General features: G+C 33.9%; 1 protein-coding gene across 7 annotated transcripts; it reads right to left on the bottom strand.

Moving 5' to 3' along the window:
- Positions 1 to 3090: 3090 nt before the first annotated feature.
- On the bottom strand, positions 3091 to 27442 carry LOC132101785 (protein mono-ADP-ribosyltransferase PARP6). 7 transcript variants are annotated; one of them, XM_059506991.1, is made up of 24 exons: positions 27203 to 27442; positions 21694 to 21817; positions 20830 to 20907; positions 20195 to 20289; positions 20057 to 20117; positions 19882 to 19972; positions 19738 to 19804; positions 18521 to 18670; positions 17140 to 17290; positions 16792 to 16923; positions 15153 to 15248; positions 14990 to 15082; positions 13224 to 13349; positions 12521 to 12586; positions 12225 to 12292; positions 12096 to 12144; positions 11909 to 12018; positions 9349 to 9421; positions 7660 to 7729; positions 5658 to 5737; positions 5524 to 5587; positions 5006 to 5090; positions 3256 to 4165; positions 3091 to 3210 (listed from the first exon to the last, which is right to left on the bottom strand). In XM_059506991.1, the coding sequence occupies exons 2-23, from the start codon at positions 21694 to 21696 to the stop codon at positions 4063 to 4065; spliced, it is 1911 nt and encodes a 636-aa protein (XP_059362974.1). In that variant the 5' UTR covers positions 21697 to 21817; positions 27203 to 27442; the 3' UTR covers positions 3091 to 3210; positions 3256 to 4062. The 7 variants fall into 7 exon arrangements, with proteins under 7 accessions (XP_059362974.1, XP_059362978.1, XP_059362976.1 ...); XM_059506995.1 differs by having other exon boundaries at positions 16792 to 16845; XM_059506993.1 differs by having other exon boundaries at positions 3092 to 3210; positions 11909 to 12021; positions 12521 to 12583; positions 27203 to 27441.
- Positions 27443 to 27890: the final 448 nt, after the last annotated feature.

The raw sequence follows: 27890 nt of genomic DNA, 5'->3' as shown, positions 1-27890 counted from the left end.
TGCTTCTAAAATAGCCCTGAACAGCAGTGAATGAGACACTTAAACAGAATCAAGAGCTTGCCAACTTACTGTTACATTCTGTTGAAATAATACATTTGCACTGGATATTACAGTATGTAGATCTTCTAGAGGAAACAATGAGGACAAAACACACACACACACAGAGAGAAACACACACATGCGCACACACAGAGACAGACAGACACATACACAAATACACACACGTGCACACACACACACACACACACACACACACACACACACACACACACACACACAGGCAGACAGACACACAGACAAGAATTGGCTTAAAATCCATATCTTCCATCTTTATTTGACCCTCTTAACTCTAGCACTCTCTATTCTAATTCGAATCTTTATTTAAAATTTTTTTTTTTTTAAATTAACACTCAGGTTACACTCAGGTTCAGATCACTAACCTCATGTGATGTCTAAGCAAAAAATAAAGAAAGAAAAGGGAAATAATAGGAACTGATGGATAAGACTGTGTTTGCGGAGTGGAAATAATAGGGAATTAGGATCGTCTCTGAAGACGCCGGAATTAATCCAAAACCAATTAAAGCAAACACAAAGACACAAGCGCAATACTTCAGAGACATACACCACACAAAGCATGACAAAAACTGATTAAATGAGAAATAAATAATTAAAAAAGAAATGGATGACATGAGCAGAGACACGTCTGCTCTCTCTCTCTCTCAAATATGTTTAATTATTAATACTTTATGAATTAAATAATTTTATAATTATTATTATTAATAGATCAAATTGATGTGTATTATAATTAATATATTGAAATCTAATATAAATTAAATTAAATGTGAACTGAAACTATATAGTATTATTTTAAAACTTTTTATTCTTACAATATTATTACTAATAGATTAAAATAGTCTTATTGAGACCATAAAAACTAAAAAAATAATAATAATTTTAATATATAAATGTATCAATTATGAATGAAAAGTTGGAAAACAAGCAGCTTTGTCATGATTACAGCAGTACTGTAAACATCTTTTGGGCGCCTTTGAGTGTAAAAGGTTGTTAAACCACCCATTTTTAGTCTCATAAGGTCATATAATTAAAATATAAGCACCTTTTTTGTGTGTTTGACAGAAGAAATGAAGTCGGATGATGAGAGAGAGAGAGAGAGAGAGAGACATTTACAGCGCTTGAGCTCCCTCTAGTGGAGAGCAGCTGCTGGACACTTGATGACGTTTTTCTCTTCTGTAGTCATGTGACCCTGGAGCACAAAACCAGTCATAATGGTCAATTTTTCGAAACTGAGATTATACATCATCTGAAAGCTGAATAAATCATCTCTCCATTGATGTGTGGTTTGTTAAGAGGAAATAATATTTGTCTGAGATGCAACTATTTGAAAATCTGGAATCTGAGGGAGCAAAAAAATCTAAATATTGAGAAAATCATCTTTAAAGTTGTTCAGATGAAGTTCTTAGCAATGCATATTACTAATCACAAATGAAGTTCTGATATATTTACAGTAGAACATTTACTAAATATCTTCATGGAACATGATCTTTACTTAATATCCTAATGATTTTGGGCATAAAAGATAAACGTATTTAATTTAATTTACACAATGTTTACTGAAAATCCACTAAAAATGATCCGGATTACAATTTTTTTTTATATAATTTTTTATATTCTTATACCAAGAAAATGGAATTTAATATTTAATTTTAAATACACACACATACACACACAAAAAAATTACTATATTAATTAAAGTAACATATTTTAACTAATTATTTTTTACTAAAAATGATATACTAACATTACTAAGAAAATGTAATTTAATATTTTATTTAAACTATTTATTGGAAATGCACTCAAAAATATCAGAATTACTTTTTTTTCCTAAACAAAATATATTGATTATACTTTTATCAATTGTAAGTTAATACTTAATTTACATATTTAGTGATTAGATTTACTCGAAAATATTAGAAGCACTAAAAAAACAACAAAGTTTTTACTAAACAAATCATACTATTTTTACTTCACAATTTAAACTAGGAACATTTTATTTAATACTTAATTAAAAAAAAAAAATATATATATATAATATAAAAAATTTGTACAATATTTTCATACATTTACTAATCAAACATGTAGTGAAAACACACTCAAAATATCTGAAAAGAAAACATGTGTATTACTCACGGATGAAACTAGACTGATGATAAAGCTCCCAAACTTTAAATATTAAATGAATGAAGGCTGCAAAACAAAGAAAATAGGAAATTTCTAATCTAATGCTGATAATAACTGAATATTGCAAAACACAGGCAGTTCATCACAGATTTACCTGAGAATCTTTTGCTAATGTGACATTTATGGCAAATAATCGCTGTCCACACGAGAGAAGTGAAGCGTACCTGATGTAAAAAAGACAACACTGCATGGAAAAAACACATCATCTGCATCAATGACCATGAGAGAGAAATATTAAGCATCTAAACTTGTGCAAAAAAAATCTCTCTTTATTAATTCAGTTCATCAGCATCAGTTCATACAGCGTGAGCAAAGAGGTCTGCTGCACTTCAGAAACAACCAGAGAAGGCATTCCTCCTGTCCTCCATTATTTACAGCCTCCTTCAGGTCCAACACAGATCCAGAAGAAAAGGTGCATGAGACGAGAGAATCAGTGCAGCACCCTCAAACAACTCATTTACAATCCCACAAACACCAGAAGTCAAACGCTTGGACACAAAGCATCTGCTTTAATCACTGAAATCAATCATATACTTGTTCTTTTTTTAAGGAAATTCTCTCTCTCTCTCTCTCTCTCTCTCTCTCTCTTTTATGGAATATCGTATAAATGATTTATCCATGCAACATCTGCCAGCCGGTCAAAATTAACCATGCATGTAAACACATAACTCACTAGGCATACTGGCAGGTTATGATTAGAAAGTTACGTTTAGAATATTACTAAAACAAATCATAAATATGATCACAAACTGGAAGACAAGTGGCATGTCATTTTGATGTCATAAAAATAAAATCAAGTCAAATAAAAATTCATTGCACATCCACAAACAATGACTGACTGTAATAAATCATTCATTTGCATGATTCAGAATTAGATTTAATAATAAATACATCTCTCATGATCTGGTTTATAACTCATTTTTGCTTTGGCTCGTTCTGAATGGCGTGCAACTTTTTAAAATGTAATTCTTCATTGGTTTTAATACAATTCGATACATTTTAGATTTTTTTTTTTTCCTGATGCATGATTTTTATTTATTATGCATCTATTATAATCATTTTTAAAGCCTTTTGATGCAAAGCACATCAAGAAGAGACGATTGCAACTTGCATTGCACGCTAACTTTAAAAGAGCTTTGATTTGATTTCAGAGTTTGCACACTTTACTATTATTGTAACGTGTGAAAATAGAATAAATAATGTGTCCAAATGTTTGACTGCTAGAGTGCATCTTCCTATAAAGCCAGAGCTCTGTGGAAATCCCTCACAAGCACTCGGGAATGTCTGAAATAAAGCTTTCAGACGACGTCACCAAAAAGCATAAACATGAGAAACGACGTGTCCCCGTCTTCTCATCCGCCGATAAATCGTGTAAGCGGAGCCGAGCAACAAAAGACGGGAAATTAATGTCAGAAGGGAACTCCATCTGGGATATTAATACATGTCATTATTCAGAAAGAGCAGCGGAGGAGAAAGATGAAGAAGATACGAACACAATAAAACGCACAGATTCATCATCTACTATCCAGAGACGCAAAAAAACACAGTAAACATTTGAAAGGAGTTTCTTGTTTTTACGTGTACAGATATTAAGTGTGACAGATGCGACATCACGCTCTGGTGAGTTCCCTCTCGTCCAATCAGGCGCCTGTCTGCTTTTGATTGACAGCGGCCGCTCTGTGGGAAGTCAAAGGGTTGTGGGCGGGGCTTATCGTGAAGATTTCCTTCATCTCATCCCGCATCCCTTGCGAAAGACAGGAAGAAAGAAAGCAGAGATGTATAGAGCGGAGGAAAGGAAGGCCCTCAGCTGGAGTAGATCTGGGTGCCGATCACACGCATGATCTCCTTCTGGATCTTGGGCTCCTGTGTGTTGATGTTTGCGTCTCCCACCTGACCGTCCTCATACCTGACACACACATCACACACATCTAATACTTGAAATTACATCGCTCATCTTCTGAAAGTAGACTATTAGTGCATTCATTTTGCATTGAATTGAAATAAAATAATATATGAAGAACTTGAAAACAAATCAAAATTAAAAATGTCGCATTGGCTACTAACTGAAATTAAATAAGTTCAAGTATTAAAATGACTAAAACTGAAACTGAAATAAAAATTAAGCTAACTTGAGATCAAATAAAAATAAAAGCTAATCAATAAATACTAAAAAAATAGATAAACAATACTAAAAGTAACACTAGTTACTAATGGTAACTAATTATTTTTTTCATATAGATATACATATCTGCTTGTTCAAAAAAAAAAAAGTGTCAAAATTAAGTGAGTTTTCGCTTAAAATAATCTTGTTTCTTTTGAATTAAGTTTAATTTTCTGACCCCAGAAACTGTGGAAACATTTCTCATTTCAATGTAGTTTTACTTAATGTATTAAAATAACAAAAACTAAAAATGAAATTAATAAAAATGATTTAGATGTACATAAATGAATCAAAAACTACACTAACTGCACAAAAAAAAGAACAAAACTGCACAAAAATAAATGGAAAATCAAAAAATTTAAACTAAAACTGCAATAGTGATATTAAAATAACGTTATTATTATTTATTTAATTCTAGCACACAAAATACATTAAAAAAATGTTTCTATGTCTAGATCATCAGAAAACAGCCTTTTTACATGCATAACATTTTATGACAAGTTCATAATAAAAATGAATTGAGATCACAAGACAACAAGAGAAAGCAAGTGCATGGCCTCTCGGGGCTTCCGTAGAGACACTCACACGAAGAAGAAGCGTGTGCAGACGTGGTCAGACACCGGACACACCCAGATGTTGCCATGTTTCTGCAGATCTTTGGATGTGATCACTGTCAGCACAGAAACACAGTCATCTCATACATCAGGATTCAACCCAACACAAGAGAATCGGTCATGCAATATGTGACCCTGCACCACAAAAACAGTCGTAAGATTCACATTGTTTTACATTGAGATCAATACATCATTGACAATATCAATATCATGTGAAAATCATCTTTAAAGTCGTTCAAATGAAGTTCTCAGCAATGCATTTTACTAATCAAAAATAAAGTTTTGATATATTTACTGTAGGAAAACTTCATGGAACATGATCCTTACTTAATATCCTAATGATTTTAGGCATAAAAGAAAAACTTTGACTCATACAATGTATTGTTGTCTATTTCTACAAATACACCTGTGCTACTGATGACTGCTTTTTTTCTACTCAAGCCAAAACTGACTGGATTGTTAGATCAGATGAGATCGGAGGTGTTTTACCTTCACAGAGAGCGATGCAGTTTAAGTTCCTGCTCTGGAGGAAACGTGACTGTATGGGTCGACTCTGCTGAAAGACAAATAACAGATTAATGCTCTGAGACGCCCAGCACAGGTCACGTGTTTTAATGTCGTACCTGTGGCAGTGTGTTCATTCGATTATATCGCTGCACTAACTCATCTTTAGTGGGCATGCGATGCTGGCCCTTCCCCATTCCTGAACACACACAACAACAGCAGAAATAAACAATCATCTGATCTCATATACATCTCTTTCTCTGAGAAATGATGCTGGTGCTCAAATGAGTCCAGAACAGAAATAAATGCAGTTTGCTTGATTTCGTTGTTGGTTATTTTTCTATGTGCAAACATAAAACACTAAACCCAGCTACTAACTAGACCCAGTTGTTGTTGTTAACTGGAAACTTGTGTTTGCCTTTTAACCAGTTAAAAACATCCTTAAAAAAAACATTAACTTGAGAAGCAGCTTTGCATGACTTGTGTTTTTAGATATATTATTTTATCACATTTATTTCCCTTTTATTTGTTTTCTGGTAAAAATATCTAAAGATTTATTTTTTAATTAAGATGCAATTACTTGAGAAAGCAAAATGACATTAAATAATAAGCATTATTTTCTGAAAAACAGATCAAAATTAAGCAACTTTATGCTTAGAAAAACAAACAAAAAATGTCAATGGAGTCAGAAAAATGATCTTGTTTTCCCTTTAAACAAATATCATGTTTCTTACCTCACTGGCAGATTATTATTTTTTATTTAAATGTTTACAATTATATTCTTCAGAAAACAATATAATAGATATGTATTTATGTCTGAAGTCATTCTGCCTCTTAAATAAATGTAGCGATTTAAAAATATTTAGGTATTTGCACTGCAAAAATAAGACAAAATTAAAAGTGGAAGAAATCAACAAAAGGTAGAGTAGCTTAGACTTTGCTAACGAGGTAAGAACCAGGGGCGTCATGCATTCATGATTTTTGAGGGGGCACTTTTTTTTTTTGGTCGGGGGTATAAGTCATTCTACGAAAGCACTGTATAACTGATATAGGCTTATTTTTTTATTATTTTTTTCCTTTTTATTCAAAACAATTCCAAACATGCTTAATAAATCAGGAAATATCTCGTTTCTCAAATATGTGTAGGTAAATGCGTTTTGCACCTTTATAGATTGCTATTTGATCAATATATGGAAATGTAGTGTAATCTATTAACTACACATAAAAACCTGACTTTTTACTTAAGTGCCATATCATCCCATAAAATATTTTTAATACGACTGCATTTGCATTTAATGTAAATTTTAATAACAATATTGTAAGATACTTATTTTAACACTTTCATTTTACAGAGAGTAAAGAACATTTACATTATCAAAAAACATTTTCATTCAGTCTAGCCAGAGTTCAGGCACTCTCAAAAACTCCCATTAAAATCACTGAAGCACTTTACATTATGAAACGAATATCTTACTTACATTCGTACGCACATCTGCACTTTTTGTTGTTTCTGATGAGAGAATTCGCTAAATAATTCAGTCAGCGAGCAAGTGAACAAAACACTGCATTTCAGTGATGACTCTTCTGGACGTCTCTGATTGGCCATTGCATCCATAAGCGCAACAGAATAGTTTCTGATTGGTTATCATGAAGCGTTGTACGAACGCGTCTGTCTCTGGCTCAGCGCCAGCCAGCGAACGCAGATTTGAATTTAGCAGCTGATGCTGTGCACTGAAGGATCTAATCACACCGCTGTGATTGTATCAAATATATAAAAAATATTATTCTGCAATTTTTTTTTTCGTTTGGAAGCTGCATTTAAAATCCACTTGGCTCAGAAATCTGAGGGGGCACGTGCCCCCTCACTTCGAATGGGCACGACGCCTCTGGTAAGAACAATAAACACTGAAAACTATTCCTTCCCAAATCCGCCTCTGAAGTAAAAGTATGTTGTTTCAAGGATAGTTTTAGACAAAATACAGATTGTTTGCACTGTGGAAAAGCAATTCAGCATATACAACAACAACAAAAACATCCCAGATTCAAAAAGAGTGTCCACACACAACAAAGCAGCATTCATATGAATCAGAAAACAGACCCCACAGGGAAACACAGAGGTACCTGAGTATCCAAAGGAAATACTGGAAATGGGGCTCAGATAGATGCCCTTCCCGTACGCTGCTCCATGCAGCTTTGATGAAAGAGAAGAAGAGGAGGAGAGAGTTACACGCTCTGCACACGCTCCCCGTGAAAGAAGAGAAACACGTCAGAAACGCTTTCACATCTGAGCTGTGAGCCGGAGAATCACAGCAAGACACAGACGTCTGATGGGATGCATTCAGTGAATGAAGAAGAAAGCGTGAGGAAACAACCAGAGAAGCACTTAGGAAGAAGACGGTGATGATGATAATGAATATGATGATGAATATGATGTATATGGTTTCCAATGAAGATGCATGAGCATGCATTATTAACCTACAGTCTCATGAGAGACGAGAAAGAAATGCATGACATCAACAAGCACCAGACGACATGAAAATGACGGATATGGAATTGAAGAAATATTAAAAAAAGATAATTGCAGGAGGATTTTGCTGTTTTCCTGGTAAACTACATCTTCGGTGTTGAACACAAACCCTCATCAAACGCCACTGATCTCACAGTCTTCAGTGAAGGATAATCCCATCTAACAGTACAATGCAACTTCACCTTTCATTTCCAGTGTGATGAACGAAACGCAAGTAAAATCTGCCATGATCTGTAACATTATTTGATCAGTCTGACAAAAGTGCATTCATTTTTACACTAAATAGGATAAAAAAATGCTAAATAAATGTATTTCCAACATGATAAGTGGATGCCACTCACTGCACACGCATCTAAACATTCTTAAATAAAGATACAAAATATCAGTAAAAAGACAAGTCTTAGTTTTTGAAAAATATTGACCTTTCAGAAAAATAAACTAGTTTTCCTTTTTGAATTAAGTCCATTTTTCTGACCCCACTAACTGATATTTTTCCTTGTTTTAAACATAAAATCACTTAATTTTGATCATTTTGACTTTTTATGTCATTTTACTTCAAATAAATGTTTCTTGAATGTTGAGATATTTGTACTTGAATAAAAAATAAAATTTATTTAAAGGAAATTTTATAAGAAATAATTTTGCTAAGGATTAAACATCCAGGTCTACAAAAATGCATAATAATTATTTATTTGAAAAATGATAAGTGGATGCCTCTCATGGCGCTGCACAAAAAAACAAACTGTTTTGTTTCCTTGAAACAATTAATCTTAAATCAAGATGAAAAATGACAACAAAAAGATAAGAAGTTCCTCAAATGTAAGTGACAAGAAAACCATAAAAATATTATTTTTAATATTAATATTATTTTTATTTTTAAGTGACATAAAAATAAACGTTTGTACATTTTCTGACCCCATTCGATTGGTATCTTCATGTCATTGTTTATCTCAAGTAAATGTATCTTGACTTAAGAACCTTTAGATATCTGTTCTGGAAAACAAGAGAAAACTACTGAAAGGAAATGAGGTTGAGTGAAACAATGTTGCAGATTACTGTTTCAAATGTTGCATTCTGTTTCCCTTCCTCCTCCCACAGAGTCAGCACTATACAGCACACACTGTGAAGTAAGCAGTATGCTAGTGTTCCATTCTGATCGCAGCCAATCACATCCATCCATCCTTTACTACAGGAAGTAGAACAGATCATCTGGACGTCAGAGAACATGAGCTGTCCAATGAGGAGCTGCGTCTGAGGTCAGCTGACTGATGGCTTTTACATACCTGCAGTTTAGTATAAGAAGCATTGACCAGTCCATTCCTCAGAACCGAGTGCCAGTTCTCAATATGGGAGCCACTTGAAAGAGAGAAACGAGTGATTATAAAACAAGAGAAAAAAATCCCAAAGACCAAAATAACATAGAGACTACCTAAGACACCTTAGCAGCCTCCAGACATTCTAGTATCATGCTTGTGAGTTTGGGGATGTTTTAAAAGCGTGACTGAAAAAATCTGATGACCTGTGCAGTATGATGTAACGCAGCTGTTCGCTAAATCTGGCATAGGTGTATTTTTAAACACAGACGTCTGGAGATATTTCTGAGTTATGCTAGTCTTTTGTTGGCTGTTTTTGAATGACTTTTATTTCTCTCAAGTTCTAAAAGTGTAAATGTGTTCATAAAAATTTATACCACATTTATAAGTCTGCACCCGATATAACCCTGTCATTATTTTTGATTCTCTTGATATTATGTCTCTGTAGGAAACAATACACTGAGCTCTGAATAGTTACCTGATCAGCAGCTATAAATCTGATTTCTTGGCTGATTTAATGTTTAAAACAAGCCCTGAAACTTTTACCCTACAATTCATGTTTTTTTCTAAAATGAACAAAATTTTAACTTAAAAAAATATATAAACATTTTCACTTTATTGCACGACTTTTTTCATTGAATTCCATCAAATAAGAAAAAAAAAACTTGAGAGAAAACACCACTTAAACTATTTAAAACTAATTTTGGCATTCATTTAATGTTGGATAATAGATATATCTCAACAGAAGATTAGATGTGTGCTTTGGGATACTTTGGACTTTTTTTCATGTAAAATGCAGCCATTATAAAAGTAATGATCTGTAGCACAAAACAAAGAGAGAGTAAAAAATACAGTTGCTACACTGAACGATGCACCAAACTAGAAACCTCCTATTATATTCAATAAAGAAAAATAGTTTGCAATATTCAATAAAGAAAAATAGTTTGCAATCAAAATGTGGTTTGAAATCTTAATCTAGATTGCATTTAAAATGTAATTTGCAATCAAAAGTTAGTTTGTATTTAAAATAAAAATTGTACCTAAAATGTAATTTACAATTAAAATTTAGTTTGTATTTAAAATGTAGTTTGCAATCAAAATGTTATTTGTATCAAAAATGTAATTTGCAATCAAAATGTTATTTGTAATCTTAATGTATTTTGCATTTAAAAATGTAATTTGTATCTAAAATGTAATTTGTATCAAAAATTTTGTTTGCAATCAAAATGTAGTTTGTAATCTTAATGTAATTTGCATTTAAGTAATTTGCATCTAAAATGTAATTTGCAATTAAAATGTAGTTTGTATTTCAAATAAAATTTGTATCTTAAATGTAATTTGCATTTAAAAAGTAATTTGTATCTAAAATGTAATTTGCATTTAAAATGTAATTTGCATTTAAAAAGTAATTTGTATCTAAAATGAAATATGCATTTAAAAAGTAATTTGCATTTAAAAAGTAATTTGTGTCTAAAATGTAATTTGCATTTAAAATGTAATTTGTATCTAAAATGTAATTTGCATTTAATATGTAATTTGCATTTAAAAAGTAATTTGTATCTAAAATGTAATTTGCATTTAAAAAGTAATTTGTGTCTAAAATGTAATTTGCATTTAAAATGTAATTTGTATCTAAAATGTAATTTGCATTTAATATGTAATTTGCATTTAAAATGTAATTTGTATCTAAAATGTAATTTGTAACAAAAATTTAGTTTGCAATCAAAATGTAATTTGTCTCAAATGTAATTTGCAATCAAAATGTAATTTGCAATCAAAATGTAATTTGCAATCAAAATGTAATTTGTATCAAAAATGTAATTTGCAATCAAAATGTAGTTTGTAATCTTAATCTAATTTGCATTTATAAGTAATTTGCATCTAAAATGTAATTTGCAATTAAAATGTAGTTTGTATTTCAAATAAAATGTGTATCTTAAATGTAATTTGCATTTAAAATGTAATTTGCATTTAAAAAGTAATTTGTATCTAAAATGTAATTTGCATTTAAAATGAAGTTTGTATTCAAAAAGTAATGCAACATGTGGGGTGGTTTTGGCGCAGTGGATAAGACACATGCCTTTAGTGTGAGAGACCCGGGTTCGAATCCACTGTGAGACACCAATGTGTCCCTGAGCAAGACACTTAACCCCTAGTTGGTCCTAGTTGCTCCAGAGGCGTGCGACCTCTGACATATATAGCAATTGTAAGTCGCTTTGGTTAAAAGTGTCAGCTAAATGAAATGAATAAGAATGTAGCACTCCATCGCTTGCATTTCCTGCAGACAGTTTTTTGATCATACTGGAGGCGTTTTAATTTGTTTCATTTTGAAATAAAACCAAGGCTGCATTTATTCAATCAAAGTCCACACCAAGCTGTCAATGCAACGTTGAGTGCAGAGTATTTGGGTTGCTTGTGTCGTTCAGCGAGTGCAGACACCGTGATGTGAACGGCTCTGGAGTGAGTTTGATTCTCTGTGCTGTGTGTGTGTGTGTGTGTGTGTGTGTTTCTGCAGGTCACTGTGACTCACTGGAAGGCGAAGGTGCTGCCGTAGAGCTTCTTTGCGGTGCGAAATCGAGCTTCTTTTGCAGGCGGGCTGCTCAACAGCAGAAACTGATGAGATGTGTGCATGAACTTCAGCTGCTATACACAGAAAACACAGAAGTGTAAATGAACAGATGCAAGCTTATAAAAGTTAAGCTGTTCTTGCATCTTACCCTACTGAGCGGCAGCTTCACAATATGAGACCTGTTACTGGATATGATCCTGCAGAGAGAGACAATAAACCATCAGACCGGCCTGTGGTAAAATCACTGTAATACCCGGCCTGTTGCTAATTAACTCACCACTGCAGTAACGGATGAGCCAGAGGATCCAGTTTATCCATCTGCTTCTTAATCTCTAGATACGAGCCCTGAAAATACAGATGCAGCTACAGAAAAACAGCCTCTATCAACTCATTCATCAATATCATTCTTGTTTCAACTTTAATTTAGTCTTTGTGTGATTTAATAAGGATATTCCATAGGATTGTTGTGGGAAAGATGTTGATGTTGGCAAGGAGACAGAATAAAAGCTTTCTAATTCTGGACAAATAAAGATATATCATCAAATATTAATGAACACATTTGCTAATCTCTACCTGCGTCATTTCCCGAATAGACATCACACTGTCTAGAGCTTTCTGCAGACGCTCATAATTCTTCTTCTGTTCGGCACAGGAGCAGTGCAATAATCACACACATACACACACACACACACACACACACACATGCACACACAAGGAAGGAAAGGTTTGATCCAGGTTAAAGTTGAAGTCGTGTTGATTTGAATGTTAATACACTGCAAAAATAATTTTCTTACTCAGTGTTTTTCAGTACAAACATTACTAAATCAAGACACATTTACTTAAAGGGGTCACATGATGCTGCTACAAATTATTTGGTGTAATTATGCGGTTTGTGGTTCAAAAAACACATTATTTTCCACATACTGTACATTATTGTTTCTCCTCTATGGTCTGCCTTTCTGAAAAGCATCGATTTTTACAAAGCTCATCAGTATGAAAAGCGAGGCGTGTTTTGATTGGCCAGCTATCTAGTGCGTTGTGATTGGCCGAGTACCTCAAGCATGTGATGGAAATGTTACGCCCCTTAAAGGGGACTGATTATGCTAAATTGACATTCACATGCTGCTTGTATTGTTGTCTATTGCTACAAATATTCCTGTGATACTGATGACTGCTTCTGAGCTCGAGGGACACAGATGTGTCTCTAATCATATACACTGATGAATTTGCAGAGTAACAGATCAAACTATAGTTCATATGAGTGCAAGACGGTCACCTTCGGGTTGAAGGCGAGGGTTTTGGGGTCATTGGGGTCGACCACAGATGGATACGGCTCAAAGATGATGCTTTTACGAGGCGACTCGAGAGCAGCGCGACACATGGCCACCAGCAGATCCACCACCTGAAGATCAACATCACACCACCTTTACTCTGCAAACACTACACCTCACCACACTGCACGAATTTTGATTTCATTATATTTAATCATTTTAAAATCTAATTTAATTTGCTATTTAATGTAATTTTATTTTATTTTCAAATTCAACAGAAAGCTGTTCTTTTCGGTACATGCTGTAATCCTCTGTGACATTAATGCATATTTAATTTTGTAGTATTTTATCATCTTAGGTGTGCATTAATTCTGTTTTTTTCCCCTAATTTAATTTAATTTAATAATTTTACATTTCATTTCATTTGTTATTTAATGCAATTTTGTTTTTCAAATTCACTACAAACACAAATACTCTACAAACACTAAACCTCAGCAAACAAGATGAATGAATAGAGCTTGTGACTAATTTAATTTCATGCATATTTAATTTTGTAGTATTTCATCACATTATGTGTGCATTAATTATTTTTTTTTATTTTTCTAATTGAATCATTTTTTATTTCATTTCATTTCATTTGTTATTTAATGTAATTTAATTTATTAAATTAAAGTACAGCTGTACATATTCTGTACATATTTAAGCTTTTTTCACTTTATCACCTTAGGTGTATTTTCTTTTTTCTAATTTAATTTAATAATTTTTAATGTAATTTACTTCATTTTAATGCAATTTCTTCTCAAATTCACTAAAAAGGCCAATATTCTACAAACACTAAACCTCAACACACAACACGAATGAATGGAGCTTTTGTCTAATCTAATGTAATAACTTTTCAATTTAATTTAATTTCATGCGTATTTAATTTTGTAGTATTTAGTATCACATTAGGTGTGCATTAATTTTTTTTTCTAATTTAATATTTTTTTATTTAATTTAATTTCATTTGTTAATGTAATTTAATAAAAAAGATTAATTCAAAATACAACTGTACATATACTTTAAATATTTAAAGTGGAGCTTAAATGGAGCTTGTGAGTAATTTTATAATTTTTAAATTTAATTTAGTTTCATGCATATTTAATTTTGTACCGTAGTATTTCATCACAGTATGTGTGCATTAATTCTTTTTTGTATTTTTCTAATTGAATATTTTTTTATTTCATTTAATTTCATTTGTTATTTAATGTAATTGAATTTATTAAATTAAAAATACAGCTGTACATACTCTGTACATATTTAAGCTTTTTGCACTTTATCATCTTAGGTTTATTTTATTTTTTCTAATTTAATTGAATGATTTTAAATTTAATTTCATTAGTTTTTTAATGCTATTTTTATACAAACACTAAACCTCAGCACACAAGACGAATGAATGGAGCTTTTGTCTAATTTTATTTAATAATTTTTCAATTTAATTTAATGCATATTTAATTTTGTAGTATTTCATCACATTAGGTGTGCATTAATTTTTTTTTTTTTCTAATTTAGTATTTTTTTATTTAATTTAATTTGTTAATGAAATGAAAGAAAAAAATCAAAATACAGCTTTACATATTCTGTAAATATTAAAGTTTTTTTGCACTTTATCACCTTAGGTGTATGTTCTTTTTTCTAATTTAATTTAATAATTTTTTATTTAATTTCATTAGTTTTTTAATGCTATTTTTATACAAACACTAAACCTCAGCACACAAGAGGAATGACGCACCTCAGCGCCGGTGGCCACCTCCTCGGCCGCTCCGGACATCACTCCCAGCGTGTAGAAGGAAAACACACACAGCTCTCTCGTGCAGACCGCGGGCTGGCGGGAAGAAACCGACCAATCAGAGCACAGAACCCAGCTTTAGGCGTGAGCAAAAGCTGACGCTCACCTTCAGCATGGATCCGTTCTGGAAGACGTGCTGCTCGTCACACACCACGCAGTACTCGTTCAGAGTAGGGATCCGCTGCTCAGAGTATTTCATTATCTAACGGAGGAAAAACAGAGACGATGATGAGCTGCTGATGGAAGATCAAAGAGAATCACACCGCAATCAGAGAGGAAATCATGAAGCTGTTGTGTAATGTGATGGTGATGATGAGTGAGAAACACAAACTGAAAACTGCATTAGGATGCTGATGTTTTTATTAGGCTGCATTGTTGAATTGTTTTACACGTATTACAAAGAAGTGGATTAAATATCGTTCCAATTCTAGATGCTGATTGGTCCGTGTTCCAGTTGTGCAAAAATACACACAATTTTAAAAGCTTCTGCTCACAAAGGCTGCATTTATTAGATCAAAAATACAGTAAAAATTTGAAATATTATTGCAATTTAAAATAGCTGTCTTCTATGTGAATATGTTATAAAGTGTAATTTATTTCAGTGATGCTCCGCTGTATTTTCAGCATCATTCCTCCAGTCTTCAGTGTCACATGATCTTCAGAAATCATGAAAATATCATGCTCAAGAAACATTTCTGTAAAATAAAATACCAGCACGGTTATGAAATAATCACAGGTTCATTTACTACATTACAGCTGCATGTTCCTTTTGAACTAAGAACTGCAGTTTTACGCAAATTACTTCAAAAGAGATTTAAGAAACGAGAGCCTTTTAAGAATGAAAATCTGAAAAAAGATTCACATACAAGTGGTCAAGATGGTTAAACTTACTCATCACCCGTCGTGTCAATTAATTTTCAATAATTTAGTATATTGTTCTGTATTCTGTATTCTTATTCTGTGTTTTTAAATTTAATTTAATTTTTAAACATAAAAAATAAAGATGTACATTATTTTATCACCTTAGGTGTGCATTAATTTAGTTTTTTCCCTCTAATTTAATTTAATTTAATAATTCTTCATTATTTTTTTTTCGAATTTAATTGAATAAATCTTCATTAATTCAGTTTTCCTCATTTATTTAATTTCATATTTTTTATTTTATTTCATTTAAATTATTATTTACTCTAATTTTATTTTATTTTTAAATAAGGTTTCTAAGGCGTGCATTAATTCTGTTTTTTTTTTTTATTCAAAATAAAGATGTACAATTTTGGTAGGTGCTGTAATCTTCTGTGTCATTAAAACATATTTAAATTTGTTGTATTATCACCTTAGGTGTACATTACATCTGTTTTGTTTTTCCTAATTTAATTTAATTTAATTTAATTTAATAATTCTTCATTATTATTTTTTTTCTAATTTAATTTAATAAATCATCATTAGTTCCGTTTTTTTCTAATTTATTTAAATTTAATATATTTTTTTATTTAATTTGTTATTTACTGTAATTTTATTTTTCAATAAGGTTTTCAGTTTTTAGGCTCGCATTAATTCATTCGTTTATTTTTTTTCAGAATAAAGCAGGTGGCAGGTGCTTTAATCGTCAGCGTCATCACGATTGTGAACTTTTATGAGATTTCCGCTCCGTATTTAGCCTCACTAAGACGCAGCCCTGGACATGTATGTGATGTTGGGATGTTCTCTGGGAAAAGATGAAGTCGTGTGCATCGCTGCGGCTGTACCTGCACGAGGAAGCCGTACTCCAGCGTGGGGATGTTCTTGCAGTGTCCGCCCGCCTGGGATGAGAAAAACAACTCAATCAGCTGGCGGGTGGTAATCTGCGCAGGGGCCCTGCCCGCCGGGACAGCCACAGTCTGATGGGTTAACGGAGACAAAGCATTATGGGAAAGATGCCAGCCAGCCGTGTTAGGTGAGGGGGGTGTCGGAGGGCAAAGAGGCTGAGGGCTGGGATGAGGGACTGTGCATCCATGTTTAATCTGGAGGTCCTAGTGAGGGGTCACAGGGATGGAGAAGCGAGGAGAGAGAGTTCGGAAAGCAAAGCGTGCAGTCGGGGAAGACGGGATGCTGACCTGGCTGTTCGGAGGATAACTAAACAGCTCCCCCTTGGGGTTCTTCATGGTACAGGAGATGGAGCGGTTCATGAGCCGGGTGACTCTGAGCTCGGGCACGTTCAGTTTGCCTTTCAACACCGTGTCCTGGATCAGGGGGAAACTGGGAGACCTGGAGCCAAGATGGAGGCCACAGCCAGCGGATGAGTTCACGCTGAATTAGCTTAATTATGCTTGCCGACTGGTAGAAAGCAGAACTTGCACTGCAAAATGACTTCTTCTTATTTAAGTACTTTGGTCTCGTTTTCCATATAAACATTGTAATGAAACACATTCACTTCAGTAGCAAAATGACAGAAGAGACTCAGACTTTTTTTTGTATCGTTGCTTAAAACTTGAAAAAAGTAACTGCCAGTGTCAATAAAACGAAACAAACTAGTTTTTCCCATTGAATTCAGTTTATTTTTCTTGTTTTAAGCTTAAACTCACTTCATTTTCACACATTTTTAACAAAACAACTTACTTTCATTATCTGGCTTCTCAAGTAAATAAAAGATCCAAGCCTTTTTTTAATGCATTAAAAAAGCAAATGAGTTTTTGCTTAAAACATTTTAATGGTGTCAGAGAAATAAACTTGCTTTCCCACTTCCCACTAAATGTAGTTTATTTTTCTGACCCCACCGACATATGTCTTTTCTTGTTTTAAGCTTAAACTCACTTTATTTTTTATAAATATTTTACAAATCAAGCCATAATTTCTTTTGTCGACTAGTATCCTTGCTCTTTTATTTACTTGAGAAGCAAAATAATAAAAAATGCATCAAAAATGCATCAAAATTAAATTAGTTTTTGCTTAAAACAAGACAAAAAACAAAAAAAAAATAATCTTGTTTTTCCCTTAAATTAGTCTTATTTTTCTGATTGCAGATACTCAGCTTTAATAAAGCTCAACAATTGGGCTCGGGAAGCAAAATCATCATTAAAACTCTCTTTAAAATGAATCTTCATTAAACTAAACCTTTCATTGAAGACTTAACAGTATATGACAATGACAGCCCTCCTGCAGCTCAAACAGCATGGCATTAGCAACAATGCATTGGTTTCAACAATGAATGCACGAATATATATATATAGCTTGAATGCAAGTGTACACAACTATGCATAAAAGTGTTTGCCAAATGCATGAATGTATGAATCTGACAATACATCATTTCAAAACAAATGCTGTTTAACTGCAGAATTCCTGAAGCTATATATGACAACATAATAAAATCATTGAGTTCTCTTTGGAGAAAATGAATGGGGAAACCTTTCCAGCCGATCACTGTTGAGCCCTATTCCAGATGCATCAGGTTGTTAGCGTGTATGACGTGTGCTTTCGTATCAAACGATAGAGACGTACTTGGGAATCGGGGAGAAGATGCTCAATCCTGCACGGAATTTCTTGATGGTTCCTCCGGCTTTGAACCAGCTGTGCCGCTTCTCCTGCTGGGCTTTGAGGAACTCATTACTGAGGTGCTTCCACTGCTGCGACGTGAATGTACTGAGGATCCTACACACACCAAAACAAGCTTCAGCTTCATTTTGACCATTTCTGTTCAATCAATCAATCAAACAGAATGACTCGTAATAAAACTGATTTTTTTTTTTAAATTATTATTTCAGTTCTAGATGCTGATTGGCCAGTCAGGTGTTCCAGTTGTGCTCAAATACACATCATAAATACTACATTGAAAATATTTTTTTAATACTTCTGCTCACCAAGGCTGCATTTATTTGATCAAAAATGCTGTAAAAAAATTTAATAATATTATAAAATCCAATAGCTAGTTTCTATGTGAATTTGTTTTCAAATATAATTTATTTCTGTGATGCACCGCTGTATTTTCAGCATCATTCCTCCAGTCTTCAGTGTCACATGATCTTCAGAAATCATGAAAATATGATGATTTACTGCTCAAGAAACATTTCTGATTACTTCCAATGATGAAAACAGTTGTGCTGAGCAATATTTATGTGAAAACGGGATGCATTTTATTTTTCAGGATTCACAGCAAGCAAAAAAAAAAAAAGGCTTATCTTAGCATTTTCGTCTTGATTCCAGGCAAAATATCTAAAAATTATTTAATTTAGATGCATTTTCTAGATAAGCATAGATAATTTGTCAATGTCTCCAGGCAACAACAACAACTACAAAAAAAAAATTAAGTGCATTTTGCTTAGAACAAATAAAATTATTATTATTAAGTAAAATATTCTTAATACAAGAGTATTTCACTCACCCCACGGGCAGACAATTTTACTTATTTTAAGCAAAATTCACTTAATTTAGTTTTTTTAACCTCTAGAAACAAGACAAATTATCTTAAGCCATATTGCTTTTCTAGTAAATGCTTCATAATTTAAGAATTTTGGGATATTTTAACTAGAAGCGAGACAAAAATGCAAAGTACGATAAGCCTTTCTTGCAACACTTATTTAAAAAAAAATTATTTATTTGACTTAACTGTTCACTTTTGATCAATTGAATGCAGCCTTGCTGAATAAATCAATTAGAATGACTATAAAATGAGCAAATCTTTCTTTTAATTCAATATGAATCCCAGTATGCCGACTTACTTCTTTAGTTGAAGGCCCAAACTGAAGCTTTCTTTATTGGACGGCTGAAACACCTCCACAGACGGCTCTGCAGGATTAATACAATAAAAGCAGTGTAAAGTTAATAAAAGGGCTGCAAACACACACAGACACAGAGTTCCTCACCTGGTCCATCCAGGTACTGTGAAAGAGAGAAACGAAGGCGTAAGACGATGGGCTCGGTTCGGATCACCTTCCACGCGGTCGCCACCTCCTCCTGCAAACACACAAATCACTGTATTCCCATTTCAACATCTGTGCATGAAGCCAAGCAGCTTGAATAGGAAGTGTGTGCTCTCACATCCAAGAAGCTGATGTTGATCTGCAGGTCGATGTCCACGTCGTCGATGGTGCCGTACTCTCTGTGAAAGTGAATCGGGTGTGAATCGAGTGTGAATGCACAGATCTGAATCAGATGCGAAGCGAGGCTCGTTCTCACCTGACGGACACAGCGCTGTCCGTGTAAATGTCTTTTACAGCCTCGATGTCTGCGTCCAGCTGTGGGTGACGATACAGGTCAGCTGCACAGCTCCCCTACAGGTGCACAGTGATATTACACATTATTAACTATATTTGTAGCAATAGACAACAATACATTGTATGGGTCAAAATTATACATTTCTCTTTTATGCCAAAAATCATTGGGATATTAAGTAAAGATCATGTTCCATGAAGATATTTAGTAAGTTTCCTACTGTAAATATATCTAAACCTAATTTTTTATTAGTAATATGCATTGCTAAGAACTTCATCTGAACAACTTTAAAAACGATTTTCTCAATATTTAGATTTTTTTTTTTTTGCACGCTCAGATTCCAGATTTTCAAATAGTTGTATCTCAACCTAATATTGTCTGATCCTAGCAAACCAAACATTAGTGGAAATATGATTTATTATTTATTCAGATGATGCATACATCTCAATTTCAACAAAATGACCCTGATGACTGGTTTCGTGGTCCGTGTCAAAGGCAAAATCAAACCCTAACATTAAAATAACTCACAAAATTAACTTGTCATATATCTTTACTAAAAGAAAAACAAATGTACGAACCTGTTATAAGAAATGTTTTACCTGAATCCCGTACAGAAACTGCTCCGGTTCATTCTCTCCATCCGATTCTTCATCCGTCCAGCCCTGGCCTTTCACATCCTGAATACAACACACACACAGATCTTTTATAGTATTTATAATAATCATTTATTTGAGCTTTTATTTTTTATTTTATTTAAGTTTTCATTTTAATTTAATTATGTGCTTTTTTATTTCAGTTTTAGTTTCAGCCATTTTAAGTACTTCAACCTAAAATCCTTAATTTCAGTTTAAAATGTTTCTATCTAATATTTAGATTTTATTTCATCTTAATTTCAATGAATGAAGACCATTTTTAATAGTTTTTGTTGTAGTCAAACATGCACATTTATTCTGGATTAATTCACTGAACAAACATGGCTGATAATCACTTCGATAGTTCATTATTTTGATTTTATCTTACTTTAAAAACACTGATAATTAATCGTTTGGGATTGATTAAACAAATGCAAAAATAAAAACACCTCTAAAACAGAATATGCATTTAAATATTGATTCCTTTTTCGGAAAATGCAACATTTCTTCATGTATAAGATAAATCTAAAATGTTGCTTGGTGTTTTATTGTTTAGAGTAGAGTACAGTTCTTTAGTCAATGCATTGCAGAAACATTAGGAATAAATGTGATCATCTGTAATCACGGTCAAATTCCTCTTTTCAGTGACTGTAGAAGAGTTTCACTCAATTCTGACTGATTATCAATAATAATAATTTGCATCATAAAGCGGCTTTCTCACATTCACAGGCAACAATGCAGTATATTATAAAATGAATCCTAATTAATTTGCAGCTGATGTGTCTGAGCCGCAGGTGAACGCAGGCCGTGTGTGAAGAAGTGTGAGTTCACCATTGGCTCTGGTGTTCACAGACGCGTCTCTGACAGGAAGAAGCTTTTCTGATCCATTTCAGCTCAAAGTGTAAAACACAGGCACTCTGGGACGATGGGAGACGTCTTCAGTAAGATGAGCTCTCTGCTTTCTGTGGACAAATAAACAGATTACTAGACAAATCATTTATCAAAACCACAGAGAGCTCTCTGTTTAACTCAACAACTAGTTACCAGAGAGACATGACAAATCATTGAGCACCTGCAGATTCATGCATCTCAAGAGAGACGAGGAAATAAATCACTGTAATATCTGCGATCATAAAGATTATAGACGATTTGTTATAATGGGAAAAAGCTGTGTGCTGTTTGCAAGCACCACTTCCACTAATAAACGTAATATTTTCATCTGCTGGATGATAAAACGGGGAAAATCATCGTATATATGAACACACATCACACATCTGAACACTGAAGCAAGAAATGTTATTGTAAAAACACTTTTAAAGTTGTAGATAAAACAAAGATTAGGAATATGTTTTACAAGAAAATACTATTTTAGTCAATCTACTTCAAAATCTCATTTAATTCAATATGTAACTTGCTTTTTCTTTGCAATTAATTGTGAAATGTACTAGCAATTTCCAACTGAAAATGGTTTGTGCATTACATTTTGTAATTATATATATATATATATGTGTGTGTGTGTGTGTGTGTGTGTGTGTGTGTGTGTGTGTGTGTGTGTGTGTGTGTGTGTGTGTGTGTGTGTGTGTGTGTGTGTGTGTGTGTGTGTGTATTCTGCATTAAAACATTTTAGGCCCATTTATGTTTTTTTTTTTTTGTTGTTGTTGTTTTTTTGCACCGTTACTTTTTATTGTATTTTAATGCATTTTAACTTTAACACATAAAAAAATTACCATTAAAAAGTAATGAATATTACAAATAAAACTTAAAAGCAACACTGCATTCTTTCAATGCATAGAAGACGTAAAGAGAGACTCTTTAGACAACAGCAAACCTTGTAACCCTAGCAACCGTTCAGAACACCCTAGCAACTGTAGAACAATGCAGAACTCTTCTGCAACCAGGAAGCATCAATCTCACATGGTGACCTTTGCACGGTCAAACATCGCTGACATTTTCTCACATGAAAAGCTCCAGAGTCATATTTGTGACGTGCAGATGGCAGGAGTCCAGTCCTGGAGACCCTCAGACCTTCTAGTTACAGTTGATAAGGCGCTAATCATGGGAGATTTTAATATTCACGTTGATAATGCAAATGATACATTAGGACTTGCGTTTACTGACCTAATAAACTCCTTTGGAGTCAAGCAAAATGTCACCGGGCCCACTCATCGTTTTAATCATACACTAGATCTAATTATATCGCATGGAATCGATCTTACTGCTATAGATATTGTACCCCAATGTGATGATATTACAGACCATTTCCTTGTATCGTGCATGCTGCGTATAACTGATATTAACTATATGTCTCAGCGTTACCGTCTGGGCAGAACTATTGTTCCAGCCACCAAAGACAGATTCACAAATAACCTGCCTGATCTATCTCAACTGCTATTTGTACCCAAAAATACACATGAATTAGACGAAATTACTGACAACATGGGCACTATTTTCTCTAATACATTAGAAGCTGTTGCCCCCATCAAATTGAAAAAGGTTAGAGAAAAACGTACTGTGCCATGGTATAACAGTAATACTCACTCTCTCAAGAAAGTAACTCGTAGTCTTGAACGCAAATGGAGAAAAACTAACTTGGAAGTTTTTAAAATTGCATGTAAAAACAGTATGTCCAGCTATAGACAGGCTCTAAAAACTGCTAGGGCAGAGCATATCCACAAACTCATTGAAAATAACCAAAACAATCCAAGGTTTTTATTTAGCACAGTGGCTAAATTAACAAATTACCAGACGCCACCTGATTCAAATATTCCACCAACGTTAAATAGTAATGACTTTATGAATTTCTTCACTGATAAAATAGATAACATTAGAAATACAATAGCGAATGTAGATTCTACAGCGTCTAACACTTCAGTTTCATCCATCGCACCCAAAAATAAACTGCAGTGCTTTACAAATATAGGACAGGAAGAGCTAAATAAACTTATCACTGTATCTAAACCAACAACATGTTTATTAGATCCTGTACCCACTAAATTACTGAAAGAGCTGTTACCTGTAGCCGAAGAACCACTTCTCAATATCATTAACTCGTCGTTATCTTTAGGTCACGTCCCAAAACCATTCAAGCTGGCGGTTATCAAGCCTCTTATTAAGAAACCAAAACTAGATCCTAGTGTACTGGCAAATTATAGGCCTATTTCAAATCTTCCATTTATGTCTAAAATTTTAGAAAAAGTTGTGTCTGCTCAATTGAGCACCTTCCTGCATAAAAATGATCTGTATGAAGAATTTCAGTCAGGTTTTAGGCCCCACCATAGCACAGAAACTGCACTTGTTAAAATTACAAATGACCTGCTTCTTGCGTCAGATCAAGGCTGCATCTCATTTCTAGTCTTACTTGATCTTAGTGCTGCGTTCGACACCATAGATCATGACATACTCATAGATCGATTACAAAACTATACAGGTATTCAAGGGCAGGCTTTAAGATGGTTTAGATCCTACCTGTCCGATCGCTACCATTTTGTTTACTTAAATGGGGAGTCATCTCATTTATCATCAGTAAAATATGGAGTGCCACAAGGATCCGTCCTAGGTCCCCTTCTATTTTCAATATACATGTTGCCCCTTGGTAATATTATTAGAAAATACGGAATTAGCTTCCACTGTTATGCTGATGATACTCAGCTATATATCTCAACGAGACCAGATGAAACTTCCCAATTATCTAAGCTAACAGAGTGTGTTAAAAATGTAAAAGATTGGATGACAAATAATTTTCTCCAATTAAATTCGGATAAGACAGAGATATTAATTATTGGACCAAAAAACACCACACAGAATCTTGTAGATTACAATCTGCAACTAGACGGATGTACTGTTACTTCCTCTACAGTCAGAAATCTGGGTGTTATATTAGACAGCAATTTGTCTTTTGAAAATCATATTTCCAATGTTACAAAAACCGCATTCTTCCATCTTAGAAACATTGCCAAGCTACGAAACATGTTATCTGTTTCTGATGCAGAAAAGCTAGTTCATGCATTCATGACCTCTAGACTGGACTATTGTAATGCACTTCTAGGTGGTTGTCCTGCTTCGTCAATAAACAAGCTACAGGTCGTCCAAAATGCAGCAGCTAGAGTCCTTACCAGGTCAAGAAAATATGATCATATTACCCCAATTTTACAGTCTCTGCACTGGCTACCTATTAAGTTCCGTATCTGTTACAAATTATCATTACTTACCTATAAGGCCCTAAATGGTTTAGCTCCTGCGTACCTAACTAGCCTTCTACCACGCTACAACCCATCACGCACCCTAAGGTCACAAAACGCTGGACTTTTGGTAGTTCCTAGGATAGCAAAGTCCACTAAAGGAGGTAGAGCTTTTTCACATTTGGCTCCCAAACTCTGGAATAGCCTTCCTGATAATGTTCGGGGTTCAGACACACTCTCTCTGTTTAAATCTAGATTAAAAACGCATCTCTTTCGCCAAGCATTCGAATAATGTATCTCTTAAATTGTGAGTGTAGTTGCATCTGCATTTTTATTCTTTAGCTTGGGTTAAACTAATTTTACTTTGTTGGATCAGCAGCTATGCTAATGATGTCTCTATTTTGTTTCTATGTTTTGCCACGGGATTTACATCCCGTGGTAACTAGGATTTACACAAGCTCCAGTCTGGATCCAGAACACCTGAGAAGAGATGATGCTGACCCTCAGAGGACCCCAGATGATCCTAACCTTGAATCAACAAACAGAACTAACAATTATTGCTACATGTGTGACTGCATCCTATAATTACTATTAATTAATAATATTGATAGTTCATCATCTAGCTGACTACGTCTTGTATTATTATTATTATTTTTATTTTTCTAAAATCCCGTCAAACGTGCCCAAACTACTAGCTACTACTAAATATTGTAGAAACATAATTTTCTGTAAAGTTGCTTTGTAATGATTTGTATTGTTAAAAGCGCTATACAAATAAACTTGAATTGAATTGAATTGAATTGGAGACCTGCAGAAACAGAGGCGTCTTTCTGTCTCTGGTTTCACCTCGGTGCAGCCGTTTAAAATAACGCTCTGTTCTCCCTCCTCCATCTCACCACTGTGTATCCTAGCAACAACACCTTCTGGTGTGTGTGTGTGTGTGTGTGTGTGTGTGGGCACAAATCTCCCAAGTAGCCCTGTACAAGTCATATCTGATAAATACTGACAAAACGCACCACATGGACGTCACAAAACCTGCCAAGGTCATGCACGGCTTTTATTTCTCCTTATATTCAAAACGCTAAAAATAAAACAAAATGTATTCTGCATTAAAATATCACTTTGTTTATTTTTTGCATTTGGAAATTCTTTTTTTTTATTGATTTTTACTTTAATACATTACAATAATGAGAATCTACGGATGACAAATTATGATAAATAAATACACATTTTGAAGTTGAAAATAAACATATTATCGGAGTATGTTTTACAAGAAAATACTATTTTACTCCCTCTACTTCAAATTTTAATTTGGATTTAATGTGTTACTTAAAATCAGTTGTGAAATTTACAAGCAATTTCTGAGGAAATTTCTTGTTTTCTTCCAAATCTTATTTACTTTTGTTTGCATTGTGATTTTTTATTTTTTTTTTGCATTCATTTTGAAATTATTTTTATGTGTTTTTACTTTAATAGATTAAAATACTGTATTACAATAATGAGATTCTACAATTAAAAATAATGATTTTGTTTATTCTTCGCTTTTATGGTTACTTTTATTTTTTCTACATCTGTTGTAATTATTTTATGAATATTTTAAATAATTTTTTTATGTAAAGCACATTGAATAACCATTTTATATGAAATGGATACTATATATAAAAAAACTAAAAACTTAGATAAGGTCTAAAACATCTATAAAATACATCAGGTTTCTTCTTTTCATCAAAAAACAGCCATTTGGTTTCTCTAAAGAGTCACAGTTTCTCCAGCGTCTATGTCTTTGTGAATATCATCACTCTGATGGACGCATTCGTGTCAAACCTGCATGAAATCAGTCAGTTCTTGGATGCAAAAGCTAACATGCTGATATCTAGAGAGCGAATTTAAAGACAATAAATAAGATGCACACAAACACCTGAATTTTATATAACATTCACTAACAAATCAGTGGCTCTCAGGAGATTTTGGATGGAAATACACTTCTGTTAACCATGCAATCATATGGATGATATATCAGTCTAATCATCACATTCGACAGCCCGAGTCCCCTGTGTGTCCTTAAACACTCATAATGCCCCGCTGGAGACGCCACATATCGATGCATCCCAAAAACACAGACGTCCAGCATCCAGGACACCCCTCCCCCACATCCAGCTCACCTTCAGACGGATGCTTCTCCTCCAACACGACACACAGCGCATCAACAGCACCCTGCATACAGAAACACGGCCCAAACATCCAATAAGGCAGAATTACTGTGCACTAGCAGTGCTCATCCATACTAACTCTCTCTCTCTCTGTGTGTTTATCTGCTGCAGATCTCGTCTGTTCCAGAGCTGGCTTCTTTTTTGCCTGACAACACAGTGAACTGAGCATGCTCAGTGAGAGCCAGCAGAGAGAGTCATGTGACCTACAGCTGACGAGAGAGAGAGAGAGACGGAGAGAGAGAGAGAGAGAGAGAGAGAGAGAGAGAGAGAGAGATAGAACCAGTCTCAAACATCAAAATCAATCAAATTATCAAACAATCTAAAAATACATATCTGGAACATTGGGATCAAGAAACTAAAACACAAAGTAAATTACAATTCTATTGAACTCTAAAATCTGATTATGAATATGAAGATTATCTTCAGAGTGTCAGAGACACAAAGCAGAGACGGATCCTGACCAAGTACAGACTCAGTGAGCACAGTCTAGCCATCGAGATGTGTGTGTGTGTGTGTGTGAGAGAGAGAGAGTGAGCACAGTCTAGCCATCGAGACGGGCAGACACAGAAAGAGCTGTGTGTGTGTGTGTGTGTGTGTGTGTGAGGGGGAGAGAGAGAGAGAGTGAGCACAGTCTAGCCAT

Source organism: Carassius carassius, chromosome 23 (assembly GCF_963082965.1).
Source record: "Carassius carassius chromosome 23, fCarCar2.1, whole genome shotgun sequence".
NCBI lineage: Eukaryota > Metazoa > Chordata > Actinopteri > Cypriniformes > Cyprinidae > Carassius > Carassius carassius.
This window is presented reverse-complemented; position numbering and strand designations above follow the sequence as displayed.

Excerpts from the sequence above, each read along its gene's own strand:
- LOC132101785 (XM_059506989.1), bottom strand. Across the intron at positions 19,805-19,881 it reads ACAGTACCTGGATGGACCAG|AGCCGTCTGTGGAGGTGTTT; the intron begins GTGAGGAACTCT and ends TTAATCCTGCAG. Across the intron at positions 5,091-5,523 it reads CTGCATCGCTCTCTGTGAAG|TGATCACATCCAAAGATCTG; the intron begins GTAAAACACCTC and ends CTGTGCTGACAG.